This window comes from Pteropus alecto, unplaced genomic scaffold, assembly GCF_000325575.1.
Source record: "Pteropus alecto unplaced genomic scaffold, ASM32557v1 scaffold34, whole genome shotgun sequence".
NCBI classification, from domain to species: Eukaryota; Metazoa; Chordata; class Mammalia; order Chiroptera; family Pteropodidae; genus Pteropus; species Pteropus alecto.
In genome coordinates this window covers 3,763,841-3,788,570 of record NW_006435763.1, presented here as the reverse complement: position 1 = coordinate 3,788,570, position 24,730 = coordinate 3,763,841, and the positions used below count along the sequence as shown (strand labels likewise).

Here is a 24,730-nt window from a genome sequence, read left to right as displayed (position 1 = left end):
ATTAACTAAATGTTATGGGAAAATGATAAACTTCAAAAATACAATTATTATTTCTTGGAAACCTAAGTTAAATACTTTCAAACAACTTGATAAAGATGAGTCATTAAAAAAAAATCAATCACTGTCAAATTAAGGCTACTAACAACTAAAAGATTTGGGAAAATCTAGGATTTTTAAAGTCAGATTGCTTTTCAAGTGTCTTTAAGTTTTGTTCCACTAAATGGAAATTGCAGATGATGTACAAATACTGCTTTATGCAAAGAAGATGTGAGCTCCATTCTTTGAAGCCTTTCCCAAAGCAAAGGCCCTAGCCCTTGGTCAGAACTTTGGCAGATAAATACACATTTCGATATGTTAAAATAACATGTTTGGTCATCTCATTTTTATAATTTTCCTACATAACGGTGGCCTCAGCCTTGTTAGACAAAACACTTCTAAGCACACAGGAAGATGACAGGCGGGGAGAGTTAGATCACGCAAACCACTCGTAGGCTGATACTTAACGCTTCTGTTAAGATCTCGCTGGGAGAGTCTTCTGCCTTTCTGCTCTCTCTCACTGACACCATCCAGTGATATCAGGAATGTTTAGAAGGAAAATACTCCAAAAGTAAATAGCCAGAGGCTGGCATTTTGCTATGTTTCTGTTTGTTCTTTTATTGCTTCCTCATCTCCATGAGGCTGAGGCTGGATTTCAGCAGCTGAACTTCAGAAAATAATTTATACTTCTGCCTCCCAAACAACCAGTCTGATCAAAATTGGATTAATGTTAAAATAAGTTAAAGTAAGTTAAAATGGTTCTAAGATATTTAAAAACTCAAACGTGATACATTCTTCCTTCAATAATCCCAGCTTGAGAATGGATGTCCTCAAAACATCACTTACAGTTCATTCACATACACAGTTAGGTTTTTAAACCTTGGGTAGCCTTCTTTAAAAAAAAAAGTATGATTCCTTTTGATAGTTAAGTGTATTTGCCTTAGTTTTAATCACATTAATAAAGCCTGTTATAATTAGAAGGCAAGTGAAAACAGACAGCATTATTCCTACAAAACTGTCCCTTACAGGTCAAGATATTTTCAGGCATAGAAGGAGCCATTTACCTAGTTACTTACCAGTAAATCTGTTTCTTTGAAGATCCACTTATCCCTCACAGCTGGCAGCTGCTCCTACCCTACCACTGGAGTTCTGGAAAAGCTTTTTCAGTCCAGTGAACTTCTGAGGACATAACCCAAATTAGAGAAAGCCGTAAACTTCTCACCTCCTGCCCCAGATGTGAGGATGGTCACATCATCACAGAGTCTCTGTATTGGAAGAGGCCTCACTTCGAGTTACAGACAAGCCTGATGCTCGGAACGTCTTTACAGCACCCTTCAGGTGCTGTCAGCCTGTTTACACCTCTCACAATCTGGAAGCCATTTCTTTTGCCCGTTTATTATCTGTAAGCTTCACGAAGGCAGGCATCCGTCTGGCTCACCTGGGCTTCTGGTGCAGACACTGGCCAATGAATGAACACCTCTGATAAGAGTGACCATATTGCTTCCAAAATATTTTATTTTTGGACATGTCTGGTCTTTAGGATATTGTTCCTTTCATTGAGCTACAATTTAATACTTCATAATGCCAACACAATTCTAATACTAACTCTATCATTAGGCCAGAGGGAACAATTCTAATCTTCTTTCTACCTGATAACTGTCTCTAAATGTGTGAGGCATTTTCAGACTCTTCTGTATGTTCTCAAGGTTTGACACACTCAGGACTATCACAGGGTCAAGTTTTTGTCTTGCCCAATAAATTGGTCAGAGAAGCAGAACAATGCAAGAAAATGTAACTCAGGGAATAATGGTGGAGAAACCAGCTTTCAAGAATGTTTTTTTTTTTTTTAGAAAGAAAAACATACTGGCCTGAGCCTTGTGTCTCACCAAAAATGGAACAGAGCTGTCCCTCCACGCTTCACAGGTGATGAGGCTAGCTCATTGAGAAAATCCGGTGGGCCTAGAGGGTGGTGGTTCTGGTAATGGTCAGATCGAGTTGGACTGTTGTGTGTAAGTAGCAACAAAGGAAAAATGCTGTGTGTGGGCACCATGCCAGGTAGGCATAACAGGGCCCAAGCACCTTGAAATCTAGGGTTAGACTTGTGGTTGTCACACCCTTTATGACTTAAGGAGTGGGCACAGGTTCCCTCACTAGTGGAGGAGTCCTCTGGACCAAAGCTGTTTTTCCAGAACAGTATGGGAGAGACACCTACGGCACCAGCTGGAGGGGAAGAGCCAGTCGTCAGCTGGTTATTTGGAGAAGCAAACCTTCCCCACGTATCTAACATAATATTTAACTGCGTCTTCACGTTGCTATCCAATGTGGAGGATGTCAGCCTGTGGGGTAAAAAGTTATTAAAATGGGAATAAACAGAAATGGTGACATTCTCACTTCTTCTCTTGAGAAAAACGCAGCAAAATACGTAGAAGTAAAACCTTCACCTTCTAGAATGTGCATCCTGACAAGCTCAGAGCGGTCCGGTCGGCTCCGGATCTTGTGCTTCAAAAAGTTTTCAGTCTTTAAAAAAAAAAAAAAAAAAAGTCTTACCATAAATTGTTGATGACTTACTGTGGTTTTATATTTTTTTCTCTCAAGGTACTCCATTTAAATAAATTGATACCCTTTTGGTCATGATTTTGAGAGGAAGAAAAGAATAGAAATTAGTACTTTGAGAGACTATTATCCAATACATGATTTAAATTCCAGCCTTCAAAACTGTACAGGGCTTTGACGTCCATACTGGTACAAAGCAAGCACTTTGTAGGCTTTTATTTTAAAACTTCAGAAAGGCAAAGGCTCATAATTTTGAAGCTGAGTTTTGAATAGACATAGGATTTTGAACATTTAAGTATCTAAAATCCATAAAATCTAGACATCGGGTCAAGTAAAAATTCACCTAGATAACAGATTTCCTAAAAATTATCATGTACTGTCTTTGATGAGTTCATATCCTTGATCATATTTTCTTATTCAGAACTGTACTCAACTCCAAACAATAAGACTTGAAAATGAGTTTTACATTTTACAAGACTCTAAGAGATCATCATTATATCCTGGGAACATTCTTATGGAATTTTCGGAACATGCTTTTCATAACATGTGATAGAAGTTTTCCCTAAAACAAAAAGAATAAATGGTACTTTTTAAAGAAAAAGAATAAACATCAATTTGCTGTGCAGCTATGATAGAGTCAATTCAAAGAATAAAGCAGAGTTGAACGCAGCAATATTCCTTATTCACCCACATGGTCAAATGCACAGGTAACACAGACCCAAGGATCTGGTGTCAGCACCTCACTGGGGCTGCGGTCTCCCAGGGTAACAAAGGGCAGAATTACTCTGTTATTATTCTAGGAACTGTGGTTATGCTCTGAAAGCAAGAAAGTGAAAAGTGTGATTTGTCCTTTGTACAAAGCGAGTTACTAGTTTTAGAAGAACAAAATTTGAATGTCACTTATATCCTACAAACCTCCAAGATAAAACTGCTCCAGAATACATTACTCTATGTGCCATGTGTCCTGAAAAGGCACTGTATTTTCTCTCCTGGCATATCTAGGAGTAAGACTGCTATTTGTCCACAGGTACTTTAAAATAAAAGAGAGAAGTAGAGCATTTTAAACTGAGATTTCTTACTCTGGCTCGTTCCAAGCTTTTTATCTGCTCATGGAATGCGGCTGGGCTCTTCAAAGCTGTGAGAGGAAAAGAAATCATTCCCATGGTAAAAACAGAGAAGTTAATGCTTCAGGCAAACGTTACAGTGTATCTTGTTGATGCTCCTTCTTAATCTTATAGTTCGCATCTACAGTTCCATTTATTTACTAGTTCTTTTAGATCTATAGAATTTGGAACCTTAAGTGTTTCAGAATTGAAATTATGAATTTCACAAATAAAACGGTGAACATTTAAAACAGAGCTGTAAAAATAATGACAATGTAAATATCAGGTCCGACTAGTTCCAACCAATAATAGTTGGAGCAAATTACCACTCTCAAGGGAACTGTTAGACCATTCCTTCGCAGGTCTTTGCTCTGTATGGGAAAGGCCTAAATGTCCTCAGGACATTTAACCTCGAGTGCCCTAACCTTGACCATGAGGACACTCTGCATCCCACAATGTACTCCATGCCTCACGAACCCACGTTACCATTTACTGAGAACCACGATGGGCTTAGCCCTGTGCTCTGTGGTGGTCAGAGTTAAATCTGTTGATCATCACAAGGACCGAGCATGGCAGGCATTCGCCTCAGTGCAGATGAAAGGCTCAAGGGGTTAAATGAAGTCTTGAAGTCTTATAGCTAGATGAGGGTCAAAGTGGGATTTGAATCTAGAATTCTGAATTTGAAGGGTTCATGCTCTTTCTGCCAAACCATACGCGAATCACTCTAAAGACAGTGATTCTGTAATACCTTAACTGCTGGTACGTTAACTATTCCAGAATCCCAGAGTGAGGGTCAGTGATGTTTACTAAAACATCACCTACTACAGTATTTCTATCACTTATTTTTGCAAAATCTTGTGTATATCCACCATTGTCTGATAACATCCTGCAATTATGACATTGGGCGGGCAGATGACGTGGATGGGATATAAGACTACTTGGGCCGTCATTTCCCAAATGTGACCAGTCATGTCTTCGTAGCATTATTATTGTCAGCTCTGGTACTTGAAGCATTACAAAGACTCCCAGCAGGCCAGCCCAAGCAGGTTTGGCTAGGGACCAGCTTCCAAAAGCAGACTACAGCTGGCTTAGCAATGGTGTTAAACATCATAATTTCATCCTATTTGATCAATCCTGTTCATAGGCAAGAATGCAGTGGTGGAGAACTCTGGCAGATTATCAAACCAGCTTTGACTCTGTCACAATGCTAGCTTTAAAATATTTAGATACTCCAGTAATAGGAGTCCAGAAATAAAAGTTTCATTGGAAAAATCTATTGCAGAGAAAAACTATTCCTTATCATTAAGCAAAAAAAAAGTTAGGATTAGTGATTCAGAATACTGGGAAGCATAAATGTATTTTGCAATTCCTTCCTAGTTTTTTAAAGCCAAGTAAGTTACCTCTTAGAGAAATCAATTTTTAGACAAAAATTCAAATAAATAATAATAATGGCCTACCAAAAACCACCATTCTTCCCCCATAAAACATAAAACCATTTTCCAAACTTGGTGATTAAAGGTAAAGAAGACAACATGGACAAATATTCTAAAATTAATCAACTTCCAAAAATGAAGGACTCAAGCTTAGAGATAATTGGAGAAAAATCTGTATTTGGGCAAGAATGATTTTATTAATTACAAATAACGTTTATTAGTCCTGTAACTTAGGTACATTTAATATTATAGCTGATAGTATAGCATTAAAGACCATCACTTTGAAAAATAGAGTAGGAAAAAAAAAAGAAAAATAAAGTAGAACAAAATTTTGAATGATTTTTATCATGTTACTTCTGCAAGTCTAAGTAATATTGGATCCACTGTGTAGAGCGATTACTTCAATTATTTTAAAATAAAACAAATGTTGCAGTTTGAAGTAAGAACTGATGTTAGCTGAATTACAGTTTTAAAGGTGTTCTTCGTGTGATATAAATGCAAGTCAATCTTTTAAGCAGCATGTGGTTTTCAAATGTGTTTTAAATGAAGCCGTGTTTTTCCTTATAAACTCTTTTGGTATTGAATATTGATTAAATGGCTCCGACTGAAAGTAGAGTGTGATACAGGTTCTTCTCGGTACATGTCCATATTGTTACATCACACTTAAACCTTACGTGGCATGATGCCCTGGTCCACTAGTTGTTCTCTTGTCCTTCTTTGTTGCAGCCTCAGCTGGAGCACTGTGAAAAGGAAATAATCACCATTAGAGTTTAGAGGCAACTGTAGGAGCCAACTTATGCAGTTCCAGAGGAGACATAACTAAGCTTTACAAAACATCTTCTAGGTCAAAACTGAATGAGGGTACCACCTGGCACCACCCAACTTCTGAAATGAAAATCGGTTTGTGATGTCTGCCTGTTCGGTCAACTCAGAAGTTCTCAGAATATTTTTGTTTAATTAAATAACAATCTTCATTTGATGAATAACGCTAACTATTTTTTGTTTAAATACAATCACATAGTACTTGGCAAATAAACAAAAATAATTAGCTTTTACATTGTCTTATTTGTAGGAAATGTGAAATTCCTTGACCTTCCTTTAGCTTTTTTTAAAAAACGAGTTATAGCAAAAATGTATTTTAATGAAAGATTGACTTATTTGAAGAATCTTACTCCATCTGGAACAAACTGTAAATAGCTTTAATGAAGGTCAACTGCATAATGAATATTAGACCTATGAGATACTGCTAATGACACAAGGGAACATTTCTAAATTAAGAACTTAAAGTTTAATAATCATTGCACAAACAAAACACATCTCATTCTACAAGTTCTAAGAAAGTTACAATTCGATTGACACCATATCATTTTAGTTTAAAAAAATAAATTGTTAGAACTTATAGAAAATACAGTATCCATCACGAAATAGAGAAATCCAGTTTGCAAAATTTAATAAAAATAAAAATTTCCCCTAGATTTCTAAGGAGATTCCTTTTATAGCATCTTTATATTTTTATCGGGAAGATGAGCTTATTTCAAAAGAAAGGAATATATGAAGTAACTTTGAAAAATATTTTCCTTGGTTTACTTCATATTCAATTTTAAGTTTTCATTTTTATTTTTATTTCAAATCTTGGAATGAAAACCAAGGTTAGGATTATTAAGGGTCTGCTTAAGGGTTGTCGATATGCAAAAAAGAGAAAAAAATTCCCTATGTGTATTTTTTACATGGTAGAGAAGACCGAGGATTTTCTAGTAAGGGGGTGACAGCTTGAACAGGAGGCTGGTTCGAACCGATCCGGTACCTAGGCTCGAATGCAGTGCACGTGGCGGCTCCTACTTGCAATAAGCCCCCATGACTTGAGGCGACACAGGCCTGTGGCCCTCATACCCTTTGTGTTTTGCTTGCCCTTGTGCTGACTCCAGAGCAAAGTGCAATCTTAGATATACTTCAAAAAAAAAGCTAGACTGTAAAATAGCTTTTAAACATATTTTCGTATTCATTGCTAGATATGTCATCCTTTATTAAATACTGAAAAAAAATTTTGCTACTTTTGGGGGCCATAGGATCACAATTTCATGACATCCCATTTAGAACTGAAACAACTGACATAAGATTCTATTACTCAGAGCAAAAGAAAATTTTAATGAGTCAAAAATATATGCACACGTTTCTCATATTAAAATGTTTCGTGATACTTTGAATCAATTATGCTCTAACACAAAGATCTCTTCCCTGATAATTTACAGTTTATTGAGGATAGCATGTTCCCACTGTACTTTACTAGGAACAAAAATAACCAAGGAGTTGACTTGTGGATCTGATAGTACCCAAACGCCTGCATACTCTGACACTCTTCCAAGAATGTTAATGTTTGTCTGAATTAAGATGGTCATATTCAAGTGGTAAAATCCCAGGAAAAGCAATACTGAGAGGAAAAAATGATCAGGACAAACTCTAACTCAAAGGCTGACACTTCTGGAACATGGTGGTCCGTGTCTGTTGGAGAATCTCTAACAGTATCTTTCCTTTCTCCCAAGGGAGTCTTCAAAGGAAGGAGTAAAATAGAAAGGATAATGAAAACATCAACAGCCCCTTTCTTTGGTTTAAAACAAACAAAGCGCTATACTTGTGAGACAGAAGTATCAAACGCAATATGTGCTTTTGGGAGATGGCACCTTGGAATGATGGATACATTTGCAACAACTTGATTTGCAAACCAACAGTGATGACGATGGCTAGTCTTGAAGCATCTCTTGATTCTCCATTGGGCAGCTATCCTCATGGCCCCTGACAGCAGCCCTGTCAGCTATATCACCTTTGATTAGAAATCGCACCTTCACACTGATGTGCAAAGGTATCTCCTACCTCGAGGGTAACACGCAAAATGAATGTGTGTCACCAAACACCAATTGTTAAAATAAAACAAACATCAAAAAAAAAAAAAACATTTGTGTTTTCCATCCAGTCTGACGGCAAATCAATCAACCCTACTTATGTCACACTGCTCAAAGGTAGGAGAGCAATCTTCCCAGTCGATGCTCTTATCGCTGCCTATGGAATCTTCCCAAGAAGCAACATCATCACACGACAAGTATTACTCAAATCGGCGTGGCAGGCAGCCTTCCCAGGCATGTGCACTTGAAAAGACATCAGGAAGAACGTGAATGGAAGAGGAGGCTTACAACTAGTCACGTTTTTAAGACTGTTGCTGACCCTGCTTGATTTAGCTTCAACAGGCGGGCAGTACTGGGCACATCATAGTGAATATGAGGCACAATGCCCATTAAATAGGAGGTACACTGCCACTGTGGGTCAATTTAAAAACACAATTGTAGTATTAATTCATATTAAATATAACAGTCATTCACAACTTGATAAAAGCTCTTTTGAGAATGACTAAAGGTTATAAAAAGTACCAATCAAATTGGTAGAATACAGGCTCAAAATTCTGGAAAATATCAAACTTCCTTTTAGTACTTATCACTCATCAGATGTGTAAAAAGTTAATGTATAATTAATGACAACTGACAGCCACATCTGCATCTTCCAGGTCCAAGGCGAGGAAGAATGAGGCTTGAATGATGGAAATGGCTTAATCGTCCTGCAATGCTGGAAAACTTGAGTTGGGCGAATTTAGCGGTGCTTATCCAAGATCGGGAAAGGGGGCAAGACACTCTGAAGACAGAGGGCCCGACTTGCAGTGGTCACGGCTGTGGGATCGAGGTGTTCCACCAAGTTTCTCTGGGACCTTTATGAATGAAGCCTGGAGACCGTCTTCCTCCCCTGCATTCCTCACGCTCACGTCCGCACGAAGGGAGAGACAGCCCAGGTCACTGAATGTTACTGGGCCTGTCGCATAGCTGTAGTTCTTCGGGATAAACACTACTTCAGTGAATTAACTGGTACGCTGGCTGATCTCTGGACAACCTGGCACCACATGTGCTGACAAGCTTGTGTTCCGTAGCCCCAAACTGAATTCTAGGCACCGGTGCAGTGCGGCTTTCCTGCTGTGGCAGTCGCTGCTGGTGGTGACACGGCTGCCTAAGAAGCCGGTCTCCCAGGCGATGGCTTCGCGTCTGAAAACTGAACCCAAGAGTGCCCTCCCCTGGCGCCCAGTTGAGCTGATGAACTGTGCCATTGGGCAGACATCACAGCCTCCATCCTATCAGTAAACTAACTAAAATTCAGTATCCTCCATGGCCATCTTGCCAATAATTACATTCAAGAAAAAGAAACGTGTAAGTCTATAGAATTCTCAGGGAGAAAAAAGTTCAAAACACTCTGTGAGCGGCTACGTCCTTTCAGAAAACAAAAGCATAGTAATAATAGAGTTGAAATAGAATTCATGTTACCATTGCTCACATCTGAACATTTTCAAAGAACGTCTTTATCCTTGAAAAATGTATAAATGAAAATAATCCAACATATATGGTCCTAGGAAGTCCCTAAGTTTAAAATGGTTGGGTTCGAAGCTGTTTAATCTTCTCAAAAAGAGGGGGGGTATAGCAAAAAAGTATATTTCATTATACAGCTAGTATTGTATTCTCTGTGCAAACACGGTTATTACCACAAGTTGAGAATTCTTTAACAGCTCTGTACTTCTCGATGACAGGACTCATGGAGGCAGGCCGAAGACTCCATCGGCAGCAGGAGAGGAGGTTCTAGTGCCACTTTACTGTATGTGTCACATCTTTCTTAACTAGCCTGAGTCCAAGGCTTTTATTTATTAAAAAAAACTTTCCACTTATTATAAAAGTGACATATGTTCCCTATCCGATCCTATGTGGTCCACGTAAGGCATGACCATGAAGTAAGGAGACTAATTTCTTTGTGTACAAACCATCATCTCTGAAATTATAATAGACGTGTGAGACTATGGACTACATCCAATGCATTTAGAGAAAATAATTTTAATTGGTGAATTTTTCGAAGGTTATACGGTCTTATTAGCTCTTAGGGCTAATAGTCGTGGTTTTTCCTATTACATTTCAACAAAGAGAAAACTATCTATAATTTTTTTTTCCTTAAAAAAATTTTTTTGGTTAGATATTTATATAATGTATGAAGTGATCCCCCAATTACTCTAGCACCCATGTGGCACTACACATAACCATTATAATAATACTATGTTCCCTATGCTATACCCTGAATCCCCATGACTGTTTTGTAACTACTACTTTGTACTTCTTCGTCCCGTCATCTAAAAATACATATAATTTTGAAAATTCTACTTAGTATTCCTTGTTATAACAGATAAAAACAATATTGTGTCAACAAAAGTGTTTGAACTTGGTCTCTTTTTTATGCAAGAAAAGTAAAAATTCAATTTTAACCACCACTCCGGAAAATTAAAGGTAGCTTATCTAATGGTAAAGACGAAATGTTCTCGTTCAGCCTCACAAGTAGTTTAGATATTTAAAAGCATCTTTTAGTTCCTTTCCCCTGCTTCTTAAATGGTTTAAAGTGCTTTCAGAACAAAATTTTAGGATTAGTTTCCAATATGAAAAAGCCTTAAAATACAATACTGTCTTTCACATAATACTTATATCCCACTTTAAAATTTCCAGCTGCTTTGTGATGTCTATTCTTTTCTGTTTCTATAAGTAGAAAGTTTGAAATGTTTCTTTAATATGACGTAAAGTGCCTTTTCACTCTAAAGAAAAAAAACCACATTATGCAGAATTTTTAATAACACACAGCAGTTTAGCATGACTTGAATAAGCCAAAACAAAGCACAGTTTGGGCCCAGAGGGTTTGCAAGGGGACATCTGAGGACTGTATATTATGAAAACAAGGCAGAAATGACACTTTCTGGGAAGCAGTATGGCAGGCAGCCATGGTCTTGGAAATTCTTTATAAATAGCTAGTTATGGGGTATGAAGGAGGGTGAGTTGAGAAGGGGAGGGGAGATGAGCAGCTGTCTGCAAGCTAGTGAGAGGATGCAATGTATATTATTTAATTATAAGACACTGGACAGAATGAACTACAGAACCATGAGGGGTGGAAAACAAAACCTGAGCAGTCAAGTGATGGCTGGGCAAACCAGAGGTAAAAGCAAAGATGCAAGACTAAAGAATACTACTATGTATTAACTCTGAAGTCAATACTAAGCAAAAAAAGAGACCCTGGTTTCAGTTTCTTTTCTTTCTTTTTTTTTTTTTTCATTTTTAATTTTCAAACATGTTCGGATACTTAAGAGAACAAAGTGGTTGGACTTCGGCAGAATTTATTGTGTATTGTTTAAATAGCATTGAATTAGGGGCCTGATCCTATAAAAAGAAGATAATTTAGAAAAGCCAACACTCTCATATTATCTTTTGAACCTGGATAGAGGAGGAATTGCCCGGCCCCTAAATCGCACCTTGGAACGCTGAAGTGCCAGGCCCCTTCAACTCTGGTTTCGGTGTTTTATCACACAGCAGTTGGGCAGTAAAGGTTTCAACTGCATTTATTTGTTCAGGTAGAGGCAAAAGACATCTTAAAAAATGTATATTGAAAGGGCAAAAGGCTGATGAACTATTTTCCTTTACCTTAAAAATAAATGTTAAAATATTATTACTGTTACTGCTATTACTTTCGATATTTGCTGAAGATAACCATTAAAAAAACCCATAAAACCATCAAAGACTATTTTTTTCAGAGCAGTTTTAGGTTTACAAAAGAATTGAGAGTGAGGTTCGGAGATTTCCTACAGGATTAAAAAAAAATGTAATTCCACAAAGATGCACATATTTAGAATTCTTTGCATGATTGGTTTATTCAGCAGTCAAAGGGTAAGCAGTCACATCCTGCAGGGTCTCCTTCCATGCCTGGGACTCAGAAATACCTCACCACATGGACCACTAACACCACTAAAATCCATGTTTTATAAGAACATTTTCTATTTATTTGTTAAAAGTGACATATGCACATAAAAAAGGCATTAAAAAGTGAAAGTCAGCCCATGCCACCCTAGACCTCCAGTCCTTCTCCACAAAGGTAACCACTGTTAAATTTCCATGGCTCCAGAGAACGCTTTGTGACTATTCGGCAACAAAAAATATGCAAAGGAAGTACATAAGGTAGGATCATAGTGGTCATGTAGTTTGGTAATTTGCTTTCAAAAACATAAAATCTAGCTCATTCTTCTTACTGGTTATATTATCACTGTATCAACCATATATGCTTATATATCAATCATATATACTTGTTTCTAGATTTTTTTTGCTATCATAAACAATGTTGCAATGATTATCCGGATTCACTTTTTGGCATCCTTTGATTTTATATACACACAGACATTAAATTTCCAATAATGGAACACATTTAAAATTTTGATAGGGGCACTTTGCAATCCAGATGGTTGCTCTAATCTATATTCCCATTTACAAGGTAAGAGAGCACCTTTTTGTTCCTTCCCCACAATGTATATCGTCATGTTTTAAAGTAATTTTTAAATTCACTTCCTCTTACCTAAAACTACTGGGAATATCATCCCAAAATAATAGTGAAATTTGGTATGATTAATAAGCAGTAAAGGACCAAAAGATGCAAAAGTATCAGTAATGGGTGATGGGGGCTAGGTTTTTGACTGGTTGTCAGAAGTTCAGGTTAAGTTTTCTTTTGTAAACTGCATAATTATTTATAAATTTGGTAGAATTTTTCTGATCTCCCAGGGTAGAAACTTTAAGCACAAGACTTCTCACTTTCTTCTTCAACTCCATCATGGCAGAGAGGTGCGACGGCCAGATCTGAGATACATTTAGAGTAAGATCAGCAGTACGTGGCGGGGGACTGAATGTTGTGTGTGAAGGTGGACAGGAGGACGAGATGACGAGATGACAAGGATGATTCCTGGATTTCCGGACTAAGCTCCTGGGCAGACAGACCACTTACTGAGGTAAAGAGCATCAGCTGGCCACTAGGGAGTTCAGTCTTTGACATGTCTGAATTGGAAGTAGAGATGTGAAAGGGACAACTGGCTTCACGGGTACAAATATCAGAAGTCAGGTCTTGGCAGGAGATGAAAATTTGGGAATCGTCACTTACGTAGTACTTGAAGCCAGGAGGGTTTGCAGAGGTAGAGAACACAGGAAGGGAAGGCACAGGAAGCCCGGGACTGTGCTCTCATGGTCGACTGGTCCAATGCTGCTGCTTTAACACACGGGCGTGGGAGGGTACTTTTGGGAGCGACTGATGGAAATCCTACTGGAGGTTACGGAATAGAGGAGGAGCAAGAGTGTGAACAACGCTGATGGCAGTGACACCTTGAAGATGCTGCCCATGAAGGGCAGGGAAGTGGGTGCTGGCTCAGGGGCGTGGCACCTCAAGTTTACAGCCAATGAAAAGCAAGGGGAAGGGAAGGGAAGGGAGCGTGTGGGAATGAATGAATATGAACAAGAATGAACGAGAGCCAAGAGGCAGCAGGTGCCCTGCGGGAGAGAAGGTCAGAGCAGACAAGAACAGCCTTTGTCCGACACTTCCTCTATCGTAACAGGAGGGACGTGAGCGCTGGCTACAGCTGCAGATAGGTTTGTAGATTTGCTTTGGGATGTCCAGGGAGTTACCAAACGATGGCTCTTATTTTCTCAGAGAAAGAGGAAGAAGAGTCATCTACTGAAGTGAGATGAATGAAAGAAAAGTTAGTTTTGAGGCCAATGAAACAGGCTTGAAATAATCATTGCAGACTGAAGAGAAAGTTGAAAACAGGAACATGGTCATATATACTGAAATGCTCCACCTAATAATGGCAAAAGTTTGGGGGAGAGAAGTCAGTCAGGAAATTGGCAAGTCACTCACTGGCTCTGAACTACATCATTTTATCAGAGAAAAAGACCTCGAGTTGCAAAATGAGAACATTTGACAGTTCCTTCTAAAGTTCATTAGATAGTATTGTAGTTAAGAACAGTTACAGCCCAGCAATTCCACTTCTAGGTGAACTGAAAAACACTGAAAGCAGGTACGGAGCCACAGCGCGCACACACATGCACACGCGATCGTGGCAGCAGTATTCACAACAGCCAGAAGGTGGGAACGGTCCAAAAGGTGGGAGCAGATCAACGGATGCATGGATAAAAAAAACTGTGGTATGTCCATACAATGAAATATTATTCAGCCATAAGAAGAAATGAAATACTGGTACGTGCTACAATGTGGATGAACTTGAACAACAGTATGCTATGCGAAAGAAGCCAGACACGAAAGGTCACATACTACATGGTTCTATATATGTGAAGTATCCAGAGTTGGTAAACCCAGAGACAGAGCTCAGGTTGCTGGCTGCCTGGAACTGGCAGGGAAGGCGTGTGGGAGTGACTGCTCAATGGGCACGGGGTTCCCTTTTGGGGTGACAAAGTTTTGGAATTAGATAGTGGTATGGTTGCACAACACTGTGAATGTACTAAACGCCTCTGAATCATTCGTTTTAGGACAGTTAACTTTATGTGAGTTTTACCTCAATTAAAAAGTAAAAGAACAGTAGGACAACAGACTTTAATAAACTAATTAAATGTATTATTTCCCACCCACTCCTGGCTAGCTCCATCCCACCATCACAATTCTATTAACCACTAATGGTGACTTCATCTTTTTATGATTTGATAACTACAACCACCACCTTATATATTACTGGTCAAACCGAATTCTAAGTTTGTGTGTGTGTGTGTGTGTGTGTTGTTTGTGTACACGTGCGTGTGCATGTCTGTTTTGCCTGTTTCCTCTTCTAGACCTTACTTATGTTCGAGTACTTTCTTCAACGCTCACTATATACAAGTTTTAGTAGACATGTTTTACTTAATTTTCCATGTTACACTCAAAGTATATAACTGAGTTACTATTTTCTAAGGAGAGAGAACATTATGCCAAGTTATGCCGAGTTATGCCAAGAAAAACATTACCGAAAGGATTTTCTACAGGTAAGTGATTATCATGGGGCAGAACCAAACTGTTTCACTTTGGTGTATGAATTTGAGGCTCACTGTATTTTTGAACTGATGTAGGTGGTAGAACAGAAGACGAAACCTAATCATGCTGTTTTGAAGGGTAAAAAAAGGCTAAAAAGGGAAGGCTAAGGGCAAAGGAGTAGAGACCATGAAAAACTGGTAGATAACTAATTTCTTCTTATCTCCACTTATAATTAATGTGAAATTCATGTTACAGTAAAAAAAAGAAAAAGCACTTAAGTACTCGCATAGATAAGAAGTAGCAACCAAAGATTACAGACCTTTGGTTATATTTTCAGAGATCTAATTTGCCAATTATAAAATAAGGTTCTTTAAGTAATTTTAAAAACTGGAATGCGAAGAGGCCAAAAATAAAAATGGTGGTTTTTCCTGTAAGAGCCATGCTATCTGCACGGATTAAGCAAACTTTCATCACCACTTCCTGTCTGAAGCAACAGTAGTTAGTTACGCAGTGCACACATAAATCTAAACCTCTGACACTACAGAGAGCAAATGGCATTTTGATCAGTAATTTAATATTATGATTATTTTCCATTTAAAAAAGAGACAACATCAAGTTAAATTTTAAAAACTGCAAATTGGTGTTTGAAAAAGTTAGGCCTTAGACTGTGTAGAAAACACCACCTTTCCCTCCAGTGTCAGAAAGGCCACTGCATCCTGATGAAGCCCCCTGGGGTAAGAGGTGGGGGCCACCGGTGAAGAGGCAGGTGGTACAGTCTGTGGAATTCTAAATCATGACCACCCTGCCGGTAAGGAGGGCACAGTCTGGAATGTAGCACTTGCCCTCATTAAGAATCAAAGAGCGAAAATGAAGTGAAAACTGAAATGCTAACAGCCGGGCTAACGCGCCGAGGACTCCTGCATCAGTCTGCAGTGTGAGGTCAGGAAGGCGATGTTTTCAAGGCTGTGCCTTGGAAATTTACAGGCACTTTGATAACTCTGTGGTTGGCTGCTGCCTCTGTTACCATAGAAACAGACTGCTAAAAATGGGGCATGTTTCTTTAAACTGATCATACCTTCACACAAATTCCCTTCTCCTTTCTGTCAAAAGTTGGAATGAATTTAAAGTATGCTTCTCGTGGTATGACAACGTGATGTCAAGCCAGGGGGGACTGGTACAGAACAGCAGGGATAACGTTAGCCTGTGGCAGACACACAGAAAGCTATTATGCATGTATGCATTTAAAAAAAACTCATTTGGTTAAAAAGTAGTAAAAATAAAGAGGAGGATAAATAGAAGTTTAATACAAATAACAGGCACTTCAAAAGCAAAACCACCCACGTAATTGCCTGATTGCCAGCAATGTAAAGAGGTTAAAACAATCTTTCTTGGTTTTCTCAATTGGCTTTCAATGTATAGGACCACAATGGTTCTATACTCAAACTTCTGGATTTCTTACCCTATGTAAGATACCAAAAGATGGTGATGTTTTTTTCTTATTTCTGGGACAATCAAAAATTCCACATTCTACCACTGTATTAGAATTTCAGTGTGCAGCTATAGGTAGAGGTGCTTTTATAGATTAAAGCTCTTTCCTAATCCCTCTAACATGGGAAAATGTATGGTATATAAAAGATTAGGAAATGTCGTACTATGAATGCCTAAGGCAGGCTCTCTGAAGAAGAGGACAACTAATGAAGCAGGAAAACAGTCGGATATTTTTTATCTTGTTTTTCCAGAATAGTAGCGTGAGCACACGATGCTCCCTGGAGGTCACTCCACCCGGGCCCAGTGTCTTGGCTTTTCTTCCCATTTTGTGGGTTTAGGAGTCTCCCTCCCCCATCCCCCACCCCTACGTACAGACATATATACACACACGTACATGTTCCTATATATACCTACACATGCATGCCGATTTGCCCATTAAAACATACAGAACTGGGAACTGTCATAACTTGTGTGCTCTCTTAATATAGCAACAGGCATGACGATGCAGGTGGAAGGATGGGTCGCAGGTGTTCAGGGCGGTGGGGCGGCAGGGGGTAGGCAGGGAGAGAAGAGTGATGGAGGGAGAGAGAAGCACGCATGCTCCCGGGATGGAGGCAGGGCCTTGCTCAGTGAAGGGGCCGGAGCCGGTGGGGAGGGATCAGCTGGACAGCTCTGTCTCTACTTGAGGAAAGATCCTATTTGAGGAGGGGACCAGGACAAGGGTAGTGGCTGTTGTGAAACAGTGCTGTGGACAAATGGAATATTTCTGAGGCAGAACCGATGGATTTGGTAACAGGATTTAGTGACAGGTTATAAGGAGGTGAAGGAAGGTGTGATGGTCACTCCCATTTAGGTTCCTGGTGTAGGCCAATAGGTGCCATTAATTGAGATCGAATCCCTGGGGGAATATGTTTCAAGGGAAGAAGACGCTCGCCCACTGGAGACATCAGGGACACAAGTGACCATAGAGGCCGGGCACGCGAGAGGGCCTGGCCCTCACGGTCTGTGGTCTTCATGCATCTGGACCAAACATACTTGGGGTTCCTTCCGTATCTCTTCTACGTGTGTGTGTGGATTTTAACTCCTATACTATCATTTAGTTTCTCATTTTTTAGGCTGCGAGCTCCTTGAATGCCGTGGCTTATAGAGGTTTACAACATCTGGCATGAGATGCTGTGCAAAACCAATAAATTTCTGCCAAATGAAATTATTTCTAATAAAACATTAAATTGTACCGTTTCAACTCAAAATTAGCTTCTGCTCATTTTAAAAAAAACATTGATTCACTTTTAGAAAGAGAGATCTTTTACCTTTCTTTCATCTACCTAAAATAAAAAAGAAAACATTAGTGATACCTCACTTGCACAATGCTTTCAATTATGTAGAACACTGGAAGAAAAGGAAGAAAGAAATCCCCAGAGATCTCAAAATAAGTATTGCAAAATTCATGCACTTCACCTACAGAAGGCTTTGTAGTGTTCTTGATTTCAAGCACCTATTTGTTTCTCCTGCTATGGCTCAATACATTTCAGTTGAATCAACAAAAGAATCAGGATTCCATTACTACATTTTGTTAATCTGTTGTTTAAAGAAGATTAGCAGCAGCAAATCAGAAAAGGAAGAGCAGCTGGAAGTGGCCAGACAAAAATCAAACAATAAATAATAATTCTAGTAATATAGTAATATCTAGATTCTAGTAATATGCAACATTCTGTGCATGGGCAAACAATTTTATACATCTCAGCAGTGCCTTAAGGCACCACACCAATGCATTACATTTTGGGCTAGCCATTAATTTATAATTGAATTATTAATTATATCTGAGGGTAACAGTTTAAATTATATTGTTTAAGAAGGCAAAGACGGGCATAATACTCTTTAAATACTTGTTGCATAATAACATGTCTGTGAGATGTAGGACACTCATCAATGATCCAAACAATGACTCTATCTCCAAGACATGTTATGGTCTAACAATGAAGATCGTGCATATACATAGCACAGTGACAAAGGCTGAAACGCCATAAAGAGAAGATCAAGTTATCAGGAATATAGGTGAGAGAAATTATTTTTGGCTGACAGATCAGTGGCTTTCTTTGGGAAACGGCATGGGGACTGGGTTTTGAGAGACCCGGACCTGCAGAGCTGGGGTGAGAGGGATGCTGTGAGCAACGGCAGGGAGGCGGAGCGCTGTCCCGCAGAACTTCCTGCCGTGATGGGGAGGTTGTCCAGTCTTCACTACGGTAGCCACCAACCACCTACAGCTTCTGAGTAGCGAAATGTAGCTCAGTAACTAAGGAGCTGAATTTTTAAAATTTTTATTTCATTTTAATTATTTTACATGTAAACTTAAACAGCCACGTGTCACTAAAGGACAGCATAGGTTGAGTATGTATGAAATAATTTAAAAAATTTTGATGCTTTGATAAAAGTATTTATTTAAGCTACTTCCCCAGGTTGGATTACTCAGTATCCCAGACAAATGCGCATTTTTCATAAACAGATCTGCTGTGGCCATGCCCCAGCGCACCCCATTTACCTACCCCCGTCCCAGTGCACAGTCCGCCAGAGACTTCCACATGCTTCATCTTAATGGTCATTAGCCAGCCTGTGACGGATTGGGGATGTGCTTCCCCCAAATCTGTAACTCCTCCCCCACCCCATGGTTGAGCCACACAATGAAAGAAGCCCAGGTCCCCGAATCACTTCTTAGAGGACAGCTGACTAGGATGACTGTTTTGAACAAGAAAAGCACTTTGTTTGGTTGAAGCACTGAGTTTGGGTTTGCTAAAGCAATTAGTTTAACCAAGGTAATTATTAACATACAACTCAGTTTTCTTTCTGTGGTATTTCATTTTTACCATTTGAGGGCTCTGTTATATCAAACATCAATTCTTCCTCTTTAAATCCATTTCCCATCATTTTGTCTTTGATAAACATAGGCCATAACTAGCTGGTAGCATTGGTATTATGATTCGTAATCTCAATAATGACTCATATTAAAACATTTATCTGAATTAAGTCATCTCAATTGATTTGATTTCTCCTCAAAATTCGTAATTATTAATTCCTAAGTTGTCAAGTCAATGATTTGTAATATTCTTCTTTAGTTGTAGAATCAGAAATGATATTTAAATCTCATCTGTGTTTTACATTATTAGAAAATGTTCTAACCTTTTTATGGGTAAGTCAAAAGTTGAGATTCCTATTGCTGCTCTGACAAAAGAAACTAAGGAAAATTCCCTCTTTTGAATTTGATCGGAATTCATGATATTTGTTGCTACTGTCACCTAAAGTAAAAAATAAATTCTCTAACTACACACATGGGTTGGTATTTATCAAAAAAGTTTATACGAGCATTAACAAAACTGTGAAGTGATAGGCTTTATTATCCAAACAGTTCTCTGGTCTGTGATAACTACTCACAGGCGATAGAAACTTAAACATTTCCAGTAGGTATTACTAAATTTTCTTGTTAAGGCGGACCATAAACTCTTCTATCTATGATTATTTGCTTACGAAGTCTGTCTTCCCCCCAATAATAATTTTGGATAAGTAGCACTGTCAACAAAAATAGGAATTCCAAAATATCCCGATATAAGCAAGAACCAGCATGGACTCCCAACCCCTTACAGCAGACGTGTGTCAGAAACATTGGAGGCCAAGCTGTGTCCATGTGGTTAGGACCAAATGTACCCAAATTTACCCTTCCCTCACCACCTGAAAACTTATGATCCAGGTATTAAAAAGTTTGTTCTTTTAAACAAACAAAAACATAAACCAACGTTGCCCAAAATGAGTGGAAAACCACTGTTGATGTGAAATATAACATTTGTAGTGTCCTTTAACACGTGAGGCATAAACCATTAGACATTACTAACAGTCCTCATATTTGTCTCTTTTGACAAAAAAGCACAGGATCTAATCAAACTCTAGGGTGTTTTACTGTTTCAACGACTGCCGCCTGTCAGTCGACCTGCGTGGAGTACGACGACTCACATCTGAGCCCAGGCTTGACGGCAGATGCAGTTCTGCGGTGGCGTGTCCCTTGTTTTATTCTACGAGTCTGATAAGCTGACCACTGGTGTTCCTATGCAGGCAGTGACTGTGACAGGCTGAATTCCAGGAGTTCAGTCTTGCATAGGAACCAAGTCTTTGTCACACTACTCCAAATAAAAAAGCAGCTTTCTGCAAAATTTCTGTTTTTTTCTGTTCTCACTGAATCCTGGTCTAATCTCTCAGAGTCTCTAACTTTGAGGTAACTGATCACCCTCGATATCTCTGTGTTTTTTTCCCCTCTCAGAGGTAGCAGAAAATCAGAAGAAATACAGTCTGTTGCGGTATAAAGCAAAACCCAGTTGAATGCAACTGCAGAGAGATAGATGGAATCTTATCATCCGGTTGTTTCTGTGGAGTGTTTTAAAATATGAAAGTTCTCTCCCCTTACCTCTTTATACCCATGACAGTAAAATACAGAACACTCTCTTTTGTCAATACATATAGGGTTAAAATTTTTAAATTTTAAATAGAAGGAAAATGTAACAAAGGGTTAAAAAGACAAGTAAGAAGAGGGATGATAAACTGGCAGAGGACCAGAATCTCACGCAAACACTGTGAAATAGGTATTGTTCTTCCTCATTGTATAAACTTGTCCAGGGTCACAAAGCTGGAAAACAGTGCACCTGGGCTTTGACCCCGAGTATGTATGTCACCCGAGAGTCCACGCTCTGCTCTTTTGACATTACACTATCGCACACGTGTGAATGCAAAGCACAGTCACCATTGTTCGGAGAACAATCTATATGTTATGTAATCTCAGCTCTGCTCTGCTGTTCCTGTTGATAATTCCCCTGCCCTGTTTTTGTATTTTTAATCCTTGCTTTCCATGCTCCTTCATCATATTCTGCCGTTCTGACATCTTTTTATTTTTCCTGGTCCATTTTCCTCTACTTTCCCAGTTTTTCAAGCAGCACAAAAATTGTTCAAAATTTACAGCATTAATAGTAGCTTAACAATTGAACTTGACTTCAATGATGTATAGAGAATTCTTAACTTTTTTTAAAAAAAATTTAAGTTCCCCTCAGCGCGTCTCCCCAATGCTCCACGGGCACTGATTCCAGAGGAACGTGTGGTAAAGCTGGCCGGGCGCGAGAGGCGACCCCACTGCACTGCTTGGTTCCTGGCAGCAGCTCTCTATACCTCACTGTGTGTCGTCTGCTCCCATCTAGATGTTTCTTCTACCCATATCCAAAAGTAGTTTGACCCTAGCGAGTCCAATTATTGTTTATTATTATCCTTTAAATCTGTGACAATCTACCATGCTCGTATTCTAAATGAGAAAAAAAGGAATGTTCTTTTGGAAGAAGCTCAAACTGCTGCTTAGGAGGATAATTCTACGTTTACTCTATGAGTCTCTATGAGACGAGCAAGAGCCAGTGGAGAGGTGAGGGGGAGGCTGATGGCAGGAGCTGAAAGCAGATACTGGAGGGTTTTTCCTCCCAAAAAGCACTAGAAAATCAATTTCGAATTTAACAACTATTGAGAGAAGCGATCTTCATATTTCAAATTTAAGACAAACTTATTCTCTATAGATCCAGAATTTCTTACACCACGGCCCTTGATCTCCAGCGGCTACAGTGAGGCATGCCCTGCACTGGTCTTGTCGCACCTCGGTGTGCCAGGGCACAGGACAGCAACACCCACGATTCTGGCCATTTTCTTAAACCAGTCAATGAGGTACCTAGGTAGTGACAACTAACAATAACTGACAGTATTCTCAAGCTTATTTTGGCTTTGTTAAAGAAAAAAGCACAAAACTATACAATGTGCTTTAAAAAAACAAAACGATGCCATGTGCATTATAACCAATTAAATCAACTATTTAAAGATATAATTAAGAAAGAGCTAGCTACCTTCCTCGTTTTAAAAGAAAATCATAAATATGTTAATTGGAAAAAATTAATTTTCCTGGAATTACGTGTTTGAAAACCTAAAACACGCAGTGTTCTGAATAATATTGAAAAGGAAATGGCCTCTCCTAAGATGGGGAGGATGGGGCAAAAAAAATTGGAAAGCATGAGAAAATATACAAAATGAACCTGGAAGGATTTTACTGAAATGAGGACTGGCTTCATAAGTCCCCTCACTGTGTTAATTACTGCAAAAATCCCTGCAGTTCTATCAGTTAATGAATCTTTAGAGAGAGCTAGCCAAGAACAGCATTAAGCTTTCGTCTCAGAGAACTTAGCCCGTGCAAGGTGCAGGAGCGAAGGAGACACACACATACTCAGCACGGTAAGCAGACACACGCTTAGCCCGGCTGACGGCAACAGGAATCTGGCAGTTTCGTCCCTGTCCACAGACTGACCTTCCTTGAGACTTTTCTGGTTGCTCCCTTCAAGGCATTCCTTCTCTTTCAATGGCTCGAAATCCCCAGCAGTTAAAATCTCTGGGAAGCCCTGTTGCTGCTTCTTGGAGCTATCGATCATGGTGAGAGGCTTCTGGAGACAGGCAGCATCAAGCAGGAGAAGAGCTCGATCTACTGAACAGCAGAGGCCAGTGCCCGGAATGCTCTGGTCCCTGGGTCTTGGGCACCTCCTTGCAAAGGCCCAATCGTCACCGGGCAATTATGTCTTTAAGCAGCCAAAGGCAGCCATCAGCCTTCAGTTCCCGGCTGGACCTGTATAGACAGCGATGCTGCTGGAAGCCCTAAACTCTCTCCCACGTTGGGAGGCAGAGCCACGGAGGCACGATGCTGAAATCCCGCCCCTTTTCCTGGCCAGCCCCTTTCTCCTGCCATCGCAGCTTCCCCCGCGCTGGGCGCTTCAATCTGCAGTTTGATGGTCCGAATCGTCTGACACACATTGAGTCAAGCAGTTAAAAATAAATCCTCTAGTTGTTAAAAGAGAAGACTGTGCTGCTGATACCTAAGACGACAAATTGCTGCCTGTGGTCTCTCTCCGGCTCTCTATAAACACAGCCGCAGGCTGTGGAAATACTTTCTATCAGCCAGACAAGCACATTCATTACTCATTAAGTTCTCCAGCTAAACAAACGGCAGCCCAGGGCATCTGAAGGAAAAGGGTCTTATCTCAGCAGAGGCACCACGCTGAATAAACATGCTACTCGCCTAGCTGGGTGAGAACAGAGGCACTGCACTAGCGAAGTTCTTTTGTGGGGTGCTTTTCGCTGCGGCCGGCTCTTCTGGCAAAGCAGTGCTCTTTGTAATAGGGACATGTACTGTCATTGCAGCTTTCTGCCTTCACCAATTCAGACCTGAGCAGCACTTTTCCTCGGCGCCACTAGTCGGCTGAGAGAGTTAACATCGCCATGACTGTTCTAAGGAAAAATCTCCTCCCCTGTATTAAAAGCAGAAACACGGAGAGCTTGTATTTCATAGCAGATTCAAGCAGCGACCAGCCCACATTTAATTTCACGTGTGCTCTCAACGACGGGCACTCCTGCAAATCACAGGCTGCTACCCATGAGACACGGGGACACCGCATGAAGGAAATCTCCAGGGAAGGCAATTCCAGGCAAACGAGGAGTCAAGCCTGCTTTGGTATACCCCAAACATATATTTAGCGATTGCTGCAGCCGAAAATCTAATTTTTTTAATGGCTTAAAGTATGCTCCTTTGTAGAGAGCCCCCACAAAGCCCAGCAGAGGTTGTGAGGGCAGCAGACCAAATCCTCTCCCATGAGGTATGTGTTTTGTTCGCGTTTTCAAAACCAACATCTATCTAGCAGAGCGCCTGGAACATTAGGAGTTCTGGATAAATACTTGTTGCATGACTGAGTGAACAGCAGGAGAAAATGCAACAGGAAAACTTCTCTTAATAAGCCTCAAGAGTTCTAAAGAAGTCTTAGGATCAATGACCAAGAGGCACTAATTTTAGATGAACAAGTAAATGTCCTCTAAAGGAGGCACATTTTCTTTAAAAAAAACAACAACAACAACAACAACAAAAAAAAAAACGAAAAACCATTTTGATTATGCATCTGACATGACCCTTCTGCGGGATTAAGAATTTACATTTTTTTTACAGCCAGAAAAGTCAATAGTCTCTCACCATTTAAACACAGATGGGAACGAGATGAGGAGTCTGTCCTTTGTCCCTGGTTCTAAAGCTGCTGTGCACTAAACCCATGCTGTTCCAGAAAGATAGTTATCTGCTCTTCCCCAGTGTCTCTCGAGAACGGGATTCACACAGCTCATGACATGCTTCTTGTC

At 39.7% G+C, this 24,730-nt stretch overlaps 1 protein-coding gene across 9 annotated transcripts in view; it reads right to left on the bottom strand.

Moving 5' to 3' along the window:
• The window catches only part of MKL2 (MKL1/myocardin like 2), a 180,394-nt gene that overhangs the window by 43,618 nt on the left and 112,046 nt on the right, over positions 1 to 24,730 (bottom strand). For 6 of the 9 annotated variants that reach the window (XM_025046089.1, XM_015588607.2, XM_025046090.1 and 3 more), the window contains 3 exons: positions 5,800 to 5,865; positions 3,669 to 3,724; positions 2,478 to 2,553 (listed from right to left, as the gene is read on the bottom strand). In XM_025046089.1, the coding sequence (XP_024901857.1) occupies positions 2,478 to 2,553; positions 3,669 to 3,724; positions 5,800 to 5,865 (198 nt within the window). Of the gene's footprint in view, positions 1 to 1,112; positions 2,344 to 2,477; positions 2,554 to 3,668; positions 3,725 to 5,799; positions 5,866 to 22,865; positions 23,236 to 24,730 lie in introns of those variants that run through there. The other 3 variants (XM_025046093.1, XM_006910897.3, XM_025046094.1) reach the window with 2 other exon arrangements.